General features: G+C 43.9%; 2 protein-coding genes across 2 annotated transcripts in view; one reads left to right on the top strand and one right to left on the bottom strand.

The window, feature by feature from the left end:
• rell1 (RELT like 1) overlaps positions 1-18,047 on the bottom strand; it is a 155,540-nt gene that overhangs the window by 58,902 nt on the left and 78,591 nt on the right. The gene's annotated exons all lie outside the window — the stretch shown is intronic.
• The window catches only part of nwd2 (NACHT and WD repeat domain containing 2), a gene marked incomplete at both ends in the record, with an annotated part of 44,970 nt that overhangs the window by 16,853 nt on the left and 10,070 nt on the right, over positions 1-18,047 (top strand). Inside the window, 2 exons of the mRNA XM_083992980.1 lie at positions 5,253-5,369; positions 16,963-17,166. Coding sequence (XP_083849106.1) covers positions 5,253-5,369; positions 16,963-17,166 — 321 coding nt within the window. The remainder of the gene's footprint in view (positions 1-5,252; positions 5,370-16,962; positions 17,167-18,047) is intronic.

The following is an 18,047-nucleotide window of genomic DNA, read 5'->3' on the forward strand; positions in this document are numbered from 1 at the left end:
TGTTAATTGGGCCACATTTAAAAGTAAAGAGACATTTGGGTTAAACTGATTTGAATTAAGTTAGCCGGCATTAGCTGCAACTGCTAAAGTTAACTGTAATGTTATGCAACGGTGTTGAATCTTCCCACCCTGAGTGACGACGTAAGCAAAGATGGCGACACTGTGAATATGGCTAATAGAACTCGTTCTCCTACTCTTTACATCCGGTGTTCGAACTGACGTAGCAACAGGTGCGTTAAGAGTTACGTTACCCAAGTGATAAACCGCATGTCACGTTCTTTTGATTAGAGAAATAAATGGACTCAAAGCAACGGCTTCCCCCCTGAGCAGCAGTTTGTTTACACCATTAGAGTTAAGTTATAAAGTACAAAGCTATTGGGCTTACGCTCGGTTAAAATGCAAAATAGCCTGTATGCCCCAAGATATTCGCTTTCTAAACCAACTGGTGTTGATTTGAAAATGAATATATTGTGTCTTAACAACATCGGTTTTCAGTGAGTGTGGGAATGTCCATGGTGATTGAGCCATAGGGCCACAGAGAGATGAAAACATTAAGAAGAGGCCGTGTTGACACTTTGACTCCACTGCCAGTATACATACACACTCTCATGAATTTTAAGACTATTTTATCAAATCTGGCAAGCGCTCCGTCGTCCCACAGGCAATATTTGCTGAAGAAAGAAAGCAAACAGTTGAATTTTAATTCTTTCTGTACATTAACATGGCTCAGATTTAGTGGTGTTGCTACTGCAGAAGCTTCTGAAAAGTTAAGATTTCACCTGCAAAGAAAAGACAAACTTTCTTTTCTAATCACCGCAGCGGCCAGAAACACCTGCGCTGTCGGTCTTAACTGTGCTGTGATTAGTTTTTCCCTGCGAGTTTATGTCTTGGGTTTGAGGAGCTTCCAAGTCGTGCCCGCTCTCATTTAATTCTCAAGCACCTCCATCTGGCGTGAACAAACAAACCTCAGCTCGCATTAAGAATGCTTTTCCCAGAGCTGTGTTTGACGGGCTCTGGAAAACACACCGAGTTCAATTTCATCTGAGTGGACTGCAAGCCTTAGAGGAACCATCAAGAACCCTCTGACATGAGAAATGTTCTCCCTGTGCCTTTTCTTTTTACTCAAATCCTGCTTCCCCATCAAAGTCATCATAACTCATGTGACCTTAACTTGCTATGGTTTAAATGTCCTCCCTACACTCAGTATTGACAACCTGAATCACCTTTTTTTTTGAAGTAAAAATGTGACCTCTTATCATGGCTGCCAGACTATTTAAATAAGTAAAACACAGCATTAAGAGATCTAACACTGAAGAGTAAAGCCGACTTAACCTCCTTCCATGTGATCTGTCTGCGGCTGCTTTTTCAAACCGTTTGCGTTTCACATCGCTGCCAAAATTTTCACATTTGGCGATGGATTTGCTCCTAAAACCTACACTTTTTCCTCAAGTGCTGAGGAAGCTGTATTCATCAAATATTGTAAGGGATTTACTACATGTTCCTAATGAAATTGCCTGCAGTGGCGAGCTTTAAGACATATTTATATGTTGGCGCTGGATCTATTTTTACTGTAGTTTCTTTGCCCCGAGAGTCTTTCCGTCGGTGGGGTTTTTCTGCCTTTTCCCCGCCTGATTTCATGCCCTTTCTTCCTGGGCATCTTGGGCATAATCCCAAAGTCTAATAGTCTAACATTCAATAAATAAAACAGGCTTCTCCTGCACTTGACCTGCCATCGGCAAACGCCTTCCAAGGACATTAGAAAGCAGCTTAGCAGAAGCTGCTTCGGCTCTTATGTAAGTAACGGCACCCTCACCACCATAGTTTGGGGGGGAAAAGCAGTGGTGGTGGTGGTGGTGGAGGGGGGATGGGGGGATGGGGGTAATCAGAGAGAAGAAGAGCAAAGATGATGTTGCCTGAAAGAAAGACACAAGGAAGCTGTGAAACAGCTCCAGCCTGATCCGGTCCCACAGGAGGCTGCCTGGGCCTCCTTAGCTAATCCCCCGTCCAAGCACTTTCCCTCTTAACCTCAGTTATGTGTCCTTGCCTGTTTGGGATAAACATTCCTCGACTGTCTTTTCTTCCCCTTTTTTTTCCTCCCTCATCCCTCCATACTCCAGCGAAGCGCAGCGGGGGTGACAGGCAAATTTAATCAGTCCGTCCTCCCCACGCGCATGCACACGCAGCGCATGGATATGACTAATGTCTTCATTTATCTTTTAATTACCGTGCATCCTCCCAATCACCTGCTTGAAACCCAGTAGAAACTCCTCGTAATCGGGGGGCGCTCATCTCACTTCACCCCCTCCCTCCCTCCCTCCGGTCCTTGTCAACACAAGGCCGATTGCTGTCTCCCACACGTGTGCGTTGGAAGTTGGAAGTAGATTAGTGACACTGATACACGGTGACTGATGGGCCAAGCAATGAGTTTTCCAGACAACAGGCCCGACATGAGGGATGCTTATCATGGGCGCTCCAGTGAGTGGGAGAGATACTTTCCAAAGTAAAAGCATTCGATGACTGACACCAACTGCACCTAATCAGCCTATCTGTAATTTTCTTATCCCACATTCACACATTTATATCTCCGTGCATCAATAAATCGTATTTTAGCCAGCACCAAACTCTAAGACGCTAAACATTTCTCATATGTAAGAATTTGCTTTCAAAATACTTTTTTAATAGTAAGTTAGAGCTGAACCAGCTGGTTAATTCATGGAGGACTTCAGCCAAAGAAAATGAAGATGCCTGTATTTTGAATTCAGTAAATCATTTAAGTCATTTTTCAAGCAGAAATGTTTCCAAGTTTTTCAACCAGAAATGTTTACAAATTTCAGCCTCCCATATTGTAGTTTCCTGCTTATCTAGGTCTATGTGATAGAAAATTGATTTATTATCCACTTATCTTTTAGATTTTTTTTATTGTCTTTGGACTAAACAAGAAATTGATAATCACAGAGAGGACATTACTCGAGTGGTGATACGGTCAACATAATGTATGGAAAATAAAGAAAATACATCTGTGGCTACAGCTAAATGTTTTCTAGTCTTCGCCTATGAGCTACTTTAAATTGAACAGTGGTGTTACACCTCCTTGGTTCACTACCAGTGGAAGTGCACTGTGTCACCAGTGTGAGTGGAGGTACCAATTATATTCAAATTTGTTTCCAGGTGGCACAAGCCAAACCAGCTGGAAACAACTGGACAGATTATTAATGGAAATATTTGTTGATTGCAGCCCAGGGGCTGTTACAAAACCCGCGGCTAGCTGACAGCTGTCTCTGTCCAGCTGCTCGCAGGTGCACGGCGCGGCGACAAGATGAGCAGATGAGCCGAGGTGTAGCTCCAGCCCTCCTGCTGCTCCCACCAGTAACGGGTGGAAGAGAGAGGGGCGAATATCTCCCCCCCCCCGGACTGTCAAAGTAAAGTGCCCCACACTCTCGATTTCAGCGGCCGTCCGGTTGCGCCGGGCTGCCAGTCACTGCTGTTCTCTGCCACACTGCGGATGTGTCAGTCATTGTGCCGGGCTAAACTCATTTGAGCTAGCTAGTCTGGTGAGCAGCAGAGCATGAAGGGAGACAGCAGCACTCACTGCTGAATCACTTCGCCTTCACCTCATCCCCCCTCTGCAAAACCCTCCACTCTTTACTCATGGCACTCAAGGAGAGACAGACCAGCAGAAAGCTGCAGAAGAAGGAGAGGAGAGAAGAATCATAGGATCATGCACATTATGCATTTTGGGGGCTCCAAGCAGCAGTGTTGGGCATGTTACCTTTACAAAGTTATTTATGTAATATGAAATAATCATGTATAATTATGTAACATTACAACACATGAAGCAAATACTCTGAGCTACTTGCGCTTGTGAAATCACTCCGCCCAGCAGCCGTGTCTGGAATGTAGTTCCGTATGCATTTGTCTCAAAAACAACTCTGTCTCCTAATGTTACATTATTTCATAGTGTGGTGAATGTGCAGGTCACAAGTTGATGAGGGACAGGAGAACTGTACCATTCACCTCCGTTGTGTTCACCGAGCAGCTCACGTCTCTGCCCCGCTGATCTCAAAACAACATGCACCGATAGTTAAATGTACTGTAATAAACCAACTCCTGTGACTATAGGGATTATGGCAATAGGCGAATTTGCCAAAATGTTGAACTATCCCTTTAATAGTTACTTTCCCAAAAAAGTAATTGAGTAAGTCACTGAATTACTACATTATAAAAGTAACTAATTACAAGGAAAAGTAACTACTGTATTGCGTTACTTTTTTATAAAATGCTCAGATATGTCAAATTACTTGGACTCACCCCTCTAACCTGCCGTTTATCTGGAACTAACCAACTCACTCAGTATCGCTCAGCCTGCCTGTGTGGATGAATACTGAGTGAGCTGGTTAGTTCCAGATAAACAGCTTCTTTCCGACTGAAAAAAAATGTCTATGTAACGTACACTTTCACGGGTATATCATTTTGTGACGTGACGTATTGAGTCAGGTAACGGCACATTTCGTTGTCAGTAAGCTGGAAGCAGTATAGGCTAAAAGCTCTGAGACCTGGGATGCTGCCGGTGGGAGGGCTTATTTTTCCTCACAGGCGAGCCTGAGCCAGCAGCAGCGTGGCGTGGGCCACACACACATTTACAGGCGTTTCCTCACCTCTCTCTCCTCCTGTGGGAGATTCCCCCTGTGGCGTGTTTACAGTCTGAATTGTCTGAGCTGCCAAAACTTGTGATGAATGTGTTGAGGGAGATCTCCTCTGTCGCATGTGCGTGCATGTATGTGTGTGCGTGCGTGCTTGTGTGAGTTCAGTCACTCCTCCCTGCTGGTGTCTAGTGGTGAGAGTGGTGCACTGCTTTTCAGTCACACACTGCAGGTGTGCGAGCTGAAAACAGTGACATTTGCTCAACTGAAATTAGAGGCAATAGAGTTTAAGCCCACTGTTCCTCATTGTAGTACATTTTATTTCAGTGCCAGTCAGACAATCCCTAAAAAAAAATAGGTTTTTGAAGGAGAAAATATGTCATCAGGTGTTCTACAACAGCAAATTCCCTCTGAAAAGCAAGAGTAAAACCTCAATTTGAAAAGAAACTCCATCATCTGCTTGTTCTTTTGTGAACTGCACAGACCAGCCGTGTTCATTTCTATTCAGAGAGACTCTACTGTTTAGCCTTGGTGCTCACATTTTATTGCTCCTAAAATCCTATTCAAATAAAAAAAAAGCTGATATAACACCATGTTTGTGTGCGTTTCCAGGTGGTCGACCTGTACTGGGGTGTCGACCCGGAGGAGTGGGACAGTCCGGAGCTGCAGCGACTGAGAATGAAGCTCCTGGAGGAATGTCTGAAGACTTCAGCAGGGCCGTGTTTTGTTGTGAGTATTACACGCCGCATAGTTTACAGTTAAAAGTTCGACACGTCGCGGATTACGCGGGTCTGTTTGGGTGTTATCTCGGTTCACATCTCTGTGTGTCCACACTTTTACATAATAAGTAGAAAATCTGCTTAAATCTGTGTCTGCGTCGGCTTCTTCCACCTTCCCTCCCTCATCTCATTACATGGTTCTTATGTGGCTTTGAGACTCAACTGTTCCCCGGCTATGTGCATTTCAAGATCTAATATCTCCGTGGGACTACCTAATAACAGTGAAATCACGTTTTTCTTGCAGACCTGTCTTTTTTATAAGTCCTGGCTTAGTCGAGTTTAGTTTGAAAACCGACACAGAAACAGTAGAACAGTGGCTTTTCATGTCGTCTTGTTGCAGCTTTTCTAGGCAGCACTTGTCTCCTCTGTTTGACAGTGGACAGGTAACACAATAGAGACCTCTTTTATGTGTCTTTTTATAACATGTTCAGCTGATAGAGACACTGTCCTCACTTTACAGAACAGTAAACAGCATATGTACTGCAACAAAAACCTGCAACAACTTCACAAATGTGACAAAGGCGCTCCGTCATCTCCCGCTGAAGCACAAACAAGCAGAAAGTGTCATGGGCAGGTGTCCCTGTAAAGCACTGAAAATCCATGCAAAAGCCAAAATTACACTTGTGCGAATGAGTGATGTGAAGACCTCTGCGAGGAGAGAAAGAGTGGCGCAACACGTAATTACAGCTGTCATTTCAGTGATCTTTTTTTAGATAATTTTAGGCCACATGAAAAAAGTCAGGCATGAGGAAAGGAAAGGGGGAAGACGGGAGCAAAGAGACAGCGGCGACAATGGCGACGACGGGAGGAGAAATTGATGGTGAATTATTCAAACGGAACAGATCCGTTTCCAGAGGTTGGAATTGAGGTGAGAGATCACAGGGAGGGGTAATGCATTATGGGTAGGACAGGAGCCCTGGTCTCCAGGGAGCATAATCTTCTTCCCCTGGAGCAAGTTTTGCATTTCCCTTCTCTCCCACCCTGCATGTACAGCTTCCCCTCTCCCCTCCTCTCCACTCCTCTTTTCCACTATGACACAAAAACAAGCACACAAACATTGCTGATAAAATGGATCTTAATGATTTATTCTACTTAATTTGTTGTCCTTATTTCAGGCCAGTGTCTTTCCATCCACAAAACAAATCTTCTATCAGCCAACAGTGCATCACAAGCAGAATAAATGACCACATCCCCACCGATGAATTCTGACACTGTTTTTCATCTAATCTAAAAATACGCAATTTCACAGAGCTCACACGGGACAGATATACATAATTATGTGAATTCAAAGTATGTGCATAGCTGATGCTTTGCTTCCAGGCTCATAACTCATGGCCCCCTCACGAGAATACAGCAACCTCACCGCAGCAGAGTTCAGGGAGGGACAATAATGAACTCAACAAGCAACAACTGCATCAGATACAGACTCTGAGACCAGACATTATGTAGAATTATCTAGTTGGACCAATACAGCCCCCTCGCCAAACGTGTATATTATGCCATCACCATGACAACTATAAGAAAACTCCATTTGCAGTTAAAAGACATGATGTGTGCTCTGAATATCTGAATAGTCCTCAGGTTGAGCTTTTGTCGTCAAAATGAGCATTGCGTGTTTGCATGAAAGAAACTTAAAGCGGGAGAAAGGAAATGAACTCATTGACAGTAAACAGGAAAGTAGGTAGATGGTAGCAGTGGAGCAGAAATATGACATAATTTGGCAAAACAGATCTGCATAAAAGCAATAACACAGGCAGCACTGGAGAAGAAACTACTACTACTCACACCAAACACACATACACTATGTAACACACCACTGAGCAGAGCCAGCACATCGGCTCTCATACTGTATGTCAACACCAGCAAGAAAAGGCTGTAACTTACCTGAGTGAAGAACAGTGGTAGTATCTGCTGTCCCAAAGAGAGTCACAGTCCCAAACAGGGAAACCATGCTTGTCAGGAAATGGCCTCTCTAGTCCAGGAGTGGACATGACAAACATTTGATGAGGACAATCAGGAAACACCAGTGGAGGTGTTGGCAGTGTGGGGGCAAGCGAGTCATGCTCCTCTCAATCTGTCTGGAAGCTACAAAATCAGTACCAACAAACCTGCTTCTTTTCAAATTGCTATATAAACTGCAGCTCTAGTGTTAGCAACACACCTAGCAGGTGTGGTTGCACCTCAAAATAAAGGGGGCGGAGCTTAAACAGCATGAAATAGTCTGCCCCCTACCAAAAAAAAAAAGAAAAACTTTATTTATCCCAATGGGCAATTCAGTTGACAGCTCCTAGCCATCAATAAATAAAGAGAAAAAATGTGCAAATAAAACAATTGTCAGCTGTCACTACAGCAATTTGCATATATCTATATTTCATTAAATGTTGGTATCATATGGTCAATAGACCTTTTTCACATTTTGATACATATAAATAATATAAACAAATACAGGTGTTACCAATGATGCTAATTAAGTTTCCATTCCATTCAGGCCAATCAGAGTCAGGGTGCTGCTGTTGTGCATGTTGGCTAATGGAACAGAAACCTTAATTAGTATCATTGGTAACACCTGTATTTGTCCTACTACAGTATCTCAAGTCAAAATAGCTGCCATGAAAAAGGTCAATAATAACAAGCAGTATCTGTTACAGATACAGTGTAGGCAGCTTGGTACTGAGTCTGGCACTTTGAACAGTTGATTGTTAGCGTTGCCAGTCGTGCTAAAGTTTTAGACCACATTATCAAACTTGATGACATGGCCTCTAAAGTCCAATGAGACATTGTATGTGGTGTGTGGATGTACAGAAGCTCAATCAGGCTAAACAGAGCTGAGATGAACAGATCTGAGGTAAAAAGAAGTGACACATCCCCCCACCCACCACACACACACACACACACTGTTTTCCGCTGCTGGCTGGGTGTTTGCTGTGGTGTTGTACATGCCGCACTGATTTCATTCATTCCCATCAGCTCCGCCGCCCTCTGTCCCCGCTGCAATTTCACCATCTTAACCCCGACTGACCCCGAGCGGTAGCAGACGCCACACTGAGGGAAAGTAGGCGCACACAAACTCAGGTACACACACATACAGACACACAGACACACACACACACGGTTCTTTGTTCTCTCTCCCTGTGATTCACCTTTTTTCCCCTCTCCCTCTCGCTTTCAAACACAAACCCACACATACAAATAGAGCATCTTGACCCGAGGCGTTTTCCCTGTCATGAGATTGAGAATCAGCTGGGGTGTGCTTCAACGCTGGGTGTTACAGACTCTTTACACCCCTTCCACACACCCACACACACACTCCAGAGAGAGACACATGCATCTATAGTGCTCGTCTCCCCATCTGGCTGGTTAAATCTTTAATGGCGTATTCTAATGTTGTTGCTCTCGGTGGTGAATGCAGGGTTTTCTTTTTTTTTTTACGCCGAGGAGCCCACAATAGCTCCGCAGATTTAAGTCCCATTCAGACATGTCAGAGCCAGCTGCCACGCTCCCTGCAGCCTGGTTCCCCGTCGTCACCATACACAGACACACACAGACACACACACAGGCTCGTCCGGCCCTGTTTCCAGGACCGGGGGAGCTCCGAGCGGCGGCGGCGGCGGCGGCCGATCCTTTTGATCAGGGACTCGGATCCTCGCTCATGACAGTTCTGGGTTGTCTGGGCCGTCTCCGGAGAGCCGTTGTTTATTTTTACAGGGTGGTAGACGGAGATACATACGAATGGATGGGGAAAATGTCAGCAGAACTTAGGGTCTTACTGTTTCTGCAACAACATACAGTAGATTTCACACCGCGCACGTTGTGTGTGTGTGTGTGTGCAGTGTTGGGCACGCTACTTTAAAAAAGTAATTAGTTATAGATACTAGTTACTTTCCCCAAAACGTAACTGAGTTAGCAACAGAGTTACTACATGATAAGAGTAATTAATTACAGGAAAAGTAACTATTGTGTTACTCTTTTTATAAAATGCTCAGTCAAATGACTTACTTACTTCTCTCCCTAACCCCCGTGAATCTGGAATTAACCAGCTCACTCAGTATTCCTCCACACAGGCAGGCTCCGCAACGCGCTGTATCACTCCGCGTATCAGCTGTTTGGATCAGCTGCATGTGGAAGAGGTGGACTGATAAACAGCTTTTTTCCAACCAGTTGATGAACTGAAAATAATGAGTATTTAACGTACACTTAAACAGGAACTAAGTGGGTTTTTTTCCCCGTGGCTATGCTAAATTTTTTACCTTAATTAAAAAGCTCCAGAGTAATTGTGATAGTTAACTGCATGACTTGTGACTTGTTACGAGTGAGAATGGAGGCTCTCTCTCATGGCTGAAAACCAACCTTGCCGGCTTCGTTGTAAACAAATGCACATAGCCAGGTGGAGGGTTAGCAACAGAGGGAAAGCCCCAGACTACAGTTCCTCTCGAAACGGGTGTATTATTTTCTGATGGTACTTCTTGAGTCAAGTAACGCTGATAACGGCACATCTTATTGTCAGTAACGGTTACGGCATTGTAACGGGGGAAACAGTAACTTGATTACTGAAAAAATTTGCGTTAGTAACGCCATTTATTTTAATGCCGTTATTCCCATCATTGTGTGTGTATGTACAGCCTCTGTTGTGTTTTTGTTTTTCCCTCATTTTCTGTCTTGTTTTGGTCTCTTTTCAAACTCACGTGTGGACATGCAGCCACCATTATCGTCACCTCCCAACCACTCACCTCAAATGATGCCGCACAAGTGTCACCACACCACACACACACACACATGTGCGTATACACACACACACACACCCACATGGCAGTGCGGTGACTTCAAAGAGAAGCTGCTGTGGGGGTCTGCAGCCCACAACAACTGTCACAGAGCCCAGTGTTCGGATCAGAGGGGAGAGAGAGAGCGGATGAAACGGGAATACGGGGTGGTGGGTGGTGGGGGAGGAAGTTCCAGGGAGGACGAGAGAGAAGAAGTAGAACGAGGGGGTGAGGGAGGGTGGGAGGGGGGGGAGGATGGGGATTGAAGGAGGGAGGAACAGAAACACTACAGAGGAAACACAGAAACAAGGTTGACATGCGTAGTGTAGGTGTGTTTCCTCCTGCCACACAGGATCTGTGCAACAACTGGAAACCTCTTACTACTTCTTCTCCTCATTCACCTCCATGAATCATTCAGGCCAGTGAAGTCCTTCCCTGTTCTTCAGGATCTAAATAACGGCCTCAGATATCTCGTCTCGGCCCTTATCTCTTTTATGCATTTCTGTTTTGTAACCTCGATGTAAGGACTCCTCATCTCAACCTTGTTACTGCTATAAAAGCCAGCTCCCTTTTCATCTGAGCAGGAGCGTGTGACCATCAAGGTTTAGGGGGCTGTCTCCGTTCATAAAGCAGAGAGAGTCAACTGTTATATAACCAGCTTTTTATTGGACATGTCAGTCTTTCTTTATGAGTAAGAGTCAGGCGCTAGCTAGTGTCTTTCAAAAGGGCACTGCTGAATACAAGACACACACACACACCACACACACCTGGGTGAGGGGGGGTTTTCTCTAACCTGTCGATCCAATAAAGCCGGTTTCCATGGCGATAGCAAGGGTTGGCATGGTGATGGTGTCATTGACCCGGAGATTAAGCATGACAATGAGCCATGACTGTTTTTTTTCCTCCTCTTTCCCCTTCTCTCTCTCCTCCTCTCCTCCTCTGCTCTCCAACAGTCTCAAATTCCCTCATGTAAAACAAAAAAACAAAAAAACAAACACTCAAACTTGATAAACGCCTCAAGGATGGATATCGGCAAACAGTACGCTGCCCCTCATCCAGTTTTGCGGCTTTTTGTTTCCACTTGTCTGGCCATGTAGCAGGTTTACTGGATGTAAGAGGATAGCGGAGGATACTGTAGCTCTTATTTTCTCTCCCCTCGCTCCGCTTCTTCTTTCATTCACTTAACATGATGTAACTGCTAATGTGATAGGCCAGACTGGCTTTACGCTGCTCTCATCCTCGGTGGAAATTGATATGCACGGCGAATACTCGGAGTCAAGAATTCAAGCAAAAGAAGGAAACCTGCAAGAATTGAACAAAAAAAAGAGAGAGTAAAAAAAAAAAAAAAGCAGCGCTCATTTGATGTTGGGAATTATATCTGCCTGCGTGCTTGTGCAAAAAGATTGCTCAAATGCAAATGTTGCATCATAGCCACTCTGAAGATTTGCTGTAAATCCATGCAACAAGAAAGTTTCAAACTGGAGTTGAAATCCACTCGGTTTTTGAACACCTTTTTTTGTCTTTAGGCTGAAGTTAGTCTCATAGTTTTTTTTTCTTTTTTTCTTTTCTTCTTTAAAAAAAAAACATTACCCAAACACGAGTAGTCATTGGGGACTAGTTTCTGCCATGGATGAATATGCATTTGCCGACCTTGTGGCGTTAAATCAACAAGGTGTTATGCTGTTTTGAATCACCGCATTGTTTGGTTTTAGCACAGAAGTGCTTTCTTGTACATTAACTGTGAAAACAAGTAGAAAGATCCGCTATCAATACGTATAGTGCGGACGACGTGGTTGACGGCTGAGTTAAACACTCAGCACTGTGAGGGAGTGTTTATGTGAATGGAAATTAAACATTTTCCCCCTTTTCTGCTTGTGCCAAAGCTTATGCAGCAAATATCAGAACAGTTGACTGTGTGTTTCATTGATTGATTGACTGCGTGAGTGATTGATTGGTTGATTCATACTGTAGCTGCGTATAATATCTTAGTCGCCTCTCCCAACTGGCTCATCAGATAAAGTGCACTTAGTCGGAGTATAAAACCCCCGTCCAAGTATGAAAAACCCAGAGGATGGAGGGAGGGAGGGAGGCTGGGGAATGCAGCTAAAACTGGAATTGCATTTGGCCCCCATCTGCTTCGCTATTGTCACTTTAGCCTCCTATGTTTCTTGCACCTGCGGCTGCTCAAGTGTAATAAGAACTACTGCAACCCCTTGGTCCCTTCTCTCTCAAAAGACACACACACACACCGATTGAACATGAACACACACACACACACATAGAGGAGTGAAGTTCTAGCTTGTCAGCCGCTGTGCTGTAATCCACTTTAGATGGCCTCATTCCAGGCCTGCTCTCTGGCTAAGACAGGGGTGTTAAAACCACCCGGGAATATTTGGACTTTTTTTTTTTTTTTTTTTTTACAGTTTGGCTTTGGTAAGTCAAGTGGGTGACAGAAGTGACAGTAGATTACACACAAGGCTAAAGTGGTGTGAATGTGTGGGTGTTTGTGTGTGTGCCGATGTGTTAATATTTGAACACCTGATTTTGTCATTTTGATGGGAAACTCCAGTTGGTTTTATCCTAATCTCTATCTCCACACATGCACGCACACACGCACATTTACACACACCATTCATCCCGCTATATCGCCGCAAGGCAAGCTGACGGAGACTTTGTCAGCAACTTGGAGAGTGACTGTTCTCGCCTCTCTCTCTCTCTCTCTCTGTCACTATATGTTTCTCTCCCTGCATTACCATGGTTCAGCTTAGTGCCTCCATCCTCGACTGACACATCACTGCAGCACCATGAGTCATACAGGGCCATCTAAACGAGGTGACCAGTAGGACATCCCAGAGACTGGAGAATATGTCCAATCATATTCCTTGTTTATAGGCTGTATAGGCTCAGGCTGTATATATATATATATGTAAAATGCATTAACTGTGAAGCTTTAAAAGCAAATAATTAATAATTATTAATTATTAATAAATAATTGACCGGTTCCTAAGCCCCTCCTTCCTTCCAAAAAGAAACAACAAATGGATTAAACAGCATCTTTGGCAGCTCTAGTTGCTAACTGCTAACAGTTGCTAACATTAGCATGTGTGGATAGAAAATGAAATACCTTAAGCAGAAGTAAGTGGAATATTTATGTTAATATAAGTCTTAAATAGTTATATCTTCCGACAGCAATCACTTATATAGAGTGTTTGGTCCGAAACACGGGTCTGTCCGTCATTCTGCTCTGCTGTAAGCCGAGGAGAAAACGTTCCTTGTATCCTACAACCTTTATCCAATGAGGAGAGAGAATGGCATAAAGGGGCGGTCCTCTCTGTGTGTGCAGCCAAGGGATGCGCGTGAATGTGGTGACGTAGGGACGAGGGCGGGGACTGCTAACTCCATCGGCTGACAAGAAGTTAGCCAAAACGACCGGATCGCTTACTTCTGCTTTAAGTTATGACTGAAAACTATTATATATTAAATATACTAAATATTGTGGATAGGAAATCCATTGTGTAGCTGCTCCTGGGAGCTTATCACGCTGTAGATTAATGCCATTGCTCCTACTATAAATTTGGAGTGGTAATTCTCCCCCCTGTTATCGGTGTGAACTGGATTCACGCTGTACAAGTGTGTGGGACTCCTGACAATAAAACAAACCCTTTAGATCACGTTTATCCCAACGAGATCTTGTGTTTTGGGAGCAACTGTCAAAAATAAAGCTGCTAATATTTCTTCTGCAGTACCCTGAGCTAAAAAAAAAAAACATGCATCTCTCGCTGGAAACATTTTGGGCAGAGAGCCAGCTCATTGTGACCTTTCCCATCGATCACAGGTGAGGACACCTGCTCTACTTTAGCTTCTTATTTTGGCAGGAAGAGAGCACTAAATATTACACTTAAGGGAAATCCCAACCTTCTTCCTCTGTTTGCTACTTGTGTTGTTTCTCCCTGTTGTTTTGCTCTTTGATCAGCATCTTTTTCTTATTTGGCTTCCTGCATTGTTGGACTTATTGGAGTTCATTCATTCAAAAAACTTCTATTTACCTTTAATTTGATGTCATTTGCCAGTTATACGCTTTAAATCGACTCAATAAGTGCGTCCTCTTAATACTTACAATGATACATGAGAATGAAGAATGAATTTAGATGCAAAGCGTAATAGCCAACCTCGCAAGTGACACCTCCTCCTCCAAAACAACTGACACTGTGCTGTAGAAGCTATTTCCCAGATCCAAAAAGATGCTGTAACGTGAAAACCTTTTGGTACCTAATTTGTGGACAAATCTCTGTGCATATAAATGAATCCAGCACCAGGCTTTTGTGGGGGGGGCGTCCTACAGACCGTGCCACATGCCTTCATCTGATTTCTGCTTGTTCCTCTGCATCTGTTCCCACTGCGAATGCCAAGGGAACGAGGAGTCCAGCATGGAGTGGCTTTGAAGCGTCATTGCCGTGAGCGTGTAAAAACGTCGTTTTCCTGCTCATCGGAGCTCATAGTCATTTGGCGCGTCCCTCCTCCTCGCTCGCTCTTTGCATCTTTTCGCCCCCGGGGCCTTTATAGCTGCATGTGAATTACAACGCATGGAGTAAAGATCAGCTGGTCATGTAGAGGGAGGGAGGGAGGTCTCCGGTAATTTTTTTCTTTTTTTTTTTCTTGCCTCTCGCTCTTATTGTCCTCGACTGTGATTGATAGAGCTCATCATGAACTGTGCCAGGAAACGGCCCCGATCATTTCCGATGGTATTGAATTGGCATGTGCATAGAAGCAGGGGGGGGGGACTCACTGGAGCTTACAGTAGATGCGCCACGTGGGGTGAGAAATAATAGTGGAATAAAAAAAAGCCACCATTTAATATGATAATGCCTAATTATGCAGCTACTGTGCTGACTGCTCTGGTTTCTGACTGAAGAGATTGTGCAGGGAGATCGTCAGTGTCGGCTTCGGTATGCATGATGATGATGATGATGATGAAGGCGGTGATTGTGACGATAATATCCTTTTTCTTACAGCGCAGAAACACACTCAAATCAAATTTCACAGTCACATTCTCACACGTAAACATACCTCCCTTTAATTAATGCATTAATGTCTCCTCATTTAAAAACAGTCCCATCTGTTCTATATATAAAGCAAATCTGCTCATTCTCTTAATACCGTCGATTACTGAGCATTAGGAAATTTGGCCCGAGCTGCGGATTTTACATAACAGTGTGTCATTCAAACATTTCGCCGTGCAGCAGCAGAACAAATCTGCTTTTTTCTTACCGAACACAAAGATTTACGAGGGGGGGATTTGTGCTGAACCTCGGTGTTGCGGCGCTGACCAGAAGGTCTGTGTAGTCCCAGATAAGTGTTGAAAGCTCCAAAGCCTGAACGTTCAGTCAGATCTGTGATTTTGTTTGCTTAGATATTTCCTAATGTGAATTATTTTGCCAATTTTAGACTAATTTGTAAGTCTGTCAAGGCTGGGCTCCAGACTGGCCCTAAAGGGGGCATTTGGCCCCTAAAATTTGAGACAGTGCAAGTAAATCTTTTCATGTGTGTGCGTGAGAGACGGAGGGATGGTTGATGTTTGAGTGGTTGTCAGAGCTTACAGGCCACTTCTATTTTAAAGGGACAACCAGGAGTTTCAGAAAGCGGTGTTTTCACACTACATTTCCCATGAGCCTCCGCGCGCACGGTGAAATTCTTGGACCGGCACAAGATGGACGAAAGCAAAAGTATTTGCCAAGAATGTTTTCATTAATTAAGAACGAAAGTCGGAGGTTCGAAGACGATCAGATACCGTCGTAGTTCCGACCATAAGCGATGCCAACTAGCGATCCGGCGGCGTTATTCCCATGACCCGCTGGGCAGCGTCCGGTAAACCGAAACTAGGAAATGTTGGGCGAGTCGACCACTAAATAATAATATCAAAATAACTATAAAGACAAAACAATATATTTATCGAAAATGGACCCATTAACAAGTGTGGGTAACGTAGATTCATCCACATTAATATGAGCCTCTTTTATAACCAAAAGCAAACTCCTCTTGGTCTCTTTAAACTTAAGATATTTGCAATTAACACTGAGCTCCTGAAGTGTTTTGGGATCTAGGAAGACTAGTTAACAGCACTTGAAGGGGCACAAAAGGTTTATTCAAATAGCTTTCTTCCTCTTTGTTTCTTTCTTCCAGCCAGACACTTCTAAAACACAAACAGCATGATTCCACTTTCTCTTCCTCTCCTATCTTAAACTTCTCTCTTACCTTTACATGGTGCTGTCTATGTGACGTACGGCAGCCAGGTGGCATTTTCACAGAACAAGCACAAGTTTTTTTTTTGTTTTTTTTCTCACTCGCACACATTTGCTATTTTCAACTCTTGCAAAGACGACTGTTCCTACGTGGGAGAAGAGAGGTGCGACATTTCCTCCTTTTTCAACCGTGCATTGTACACGTGGCGTTCCCTTTTGAGACGAGACAAGAGCCACACAGTGCTGACATGTGTTGGGACTGTGGTGGCTGCAGCTACTGTACGACACAAACTAGCTGCTGTGTGTCCCCAAACTGCAGCACAAATTCGCCTGTGGCTCTGAAATTGCCTTAAATACGTCGCGCCGTGTGCTCCGTTGATCCGACTGCCCACCCTGCACCACTGATCCAAAAAATAGAGCCCTAAAACTGTTTGAAAGATAATGATGATAAACACTTCCTGTCCTCTCTTTCTCACCTTCCCTGCCCTCCACCGTTTATTTTTTTTTTCTTCCTCCCTTCCTTCCATCCCTTTCTCTTCCGCCTCAGGGGCTGGTGGGGGAGAAGTACGGCAGCATCCGAGTGCCGGGGGAAGTGGAATCGGCGGAGTTTGAGATGATCTTGGATGCAGCCGTGGAGGCAGGGCTGGACACACACATCTTGGAAGAGTGGTACTGCAGGGATGAAAACTCTGTGCCACCCGCATACTACCTCAAACCCAAAGCCCAAATGCTTAAGAACTACCAGAACTCTGTAAGTCGAGCTGACCCGCTACATGCTTGGTGTTTGTATCTGTCTTCCTGATGTGTTACTTCACCCACATGGTAGTCATAACTCCTCTTCCCGGAGGCGCTAACAGTGCTGATAACAGATTCTTGTCCTTGAGCTCCGGGGTTCATGAATTTACTTCTCCTTGAGGAACATTTTATATGCACATACAGAGAAGAAAACCAGCTTTGTTTTTGTTTTTTCTGTGTCTGAGCAAACCTGTTTAGTCTCAGGCAGCTCTTGAACTCTTTAGAAGTCTTGGGCTTTAATGTTTGCCAAATAAGGAGGAAAAAAAAAAGTTTGAGTGTACTTGCAGAGGACCTCATAAAAGTCATTTAACAATAATTCTGTCAGCACAGCTACTTTTAAATAACGCAATTTAGCCAATTTCTTATCTTGTCCAAAACTTTATGGAGGTAATAAAACATGATGTTTTTTAAAAACTGTGTGGCATTTTAACACACTTACAGTTAAACACACAAGATCTCGAACTGTATAATAAAATCACTCAAATATTAATCATGCCTGTAACCTTGTATAAACCACAGACAAGATGACAGATTGAACCCTGTTTTTAATAGAAATCAATCTGCGATCAGTCAGCTGGTGCGTGTTTCATCCCCTGAAAAACAAAATATGACGAAAAAAGGTTTTATTTTTAATGCACGGCATCCAGTTGGGGATCCTTTACCTTTCAACTGGCTCTCATTGGCTGCAGGATTCTCTCTCAAACTACAGGCAGTCATAAATGTCAAACAGTTTTGATATCTATGATTGAAAATCAGGGAGAATCTCCGGTCCGTAACATTAAGATTATGTGAGTAAACCTGCCCAGTGCCCACTCTACAGGTTAATGCAGACAGATA

Source organism: Trachurus trachurus, assembly GCF_905171665.1.
Source record: "Trachurus trachurus genome assembly, chromosome: 18".
In the NCBI taxonomy this organism is placed as follows: Eukaryota; Metazoa; Chordata; class Actinopteri; order Carangiformes; family Carangidae; genus Trachurus; species Trachurus trachurus.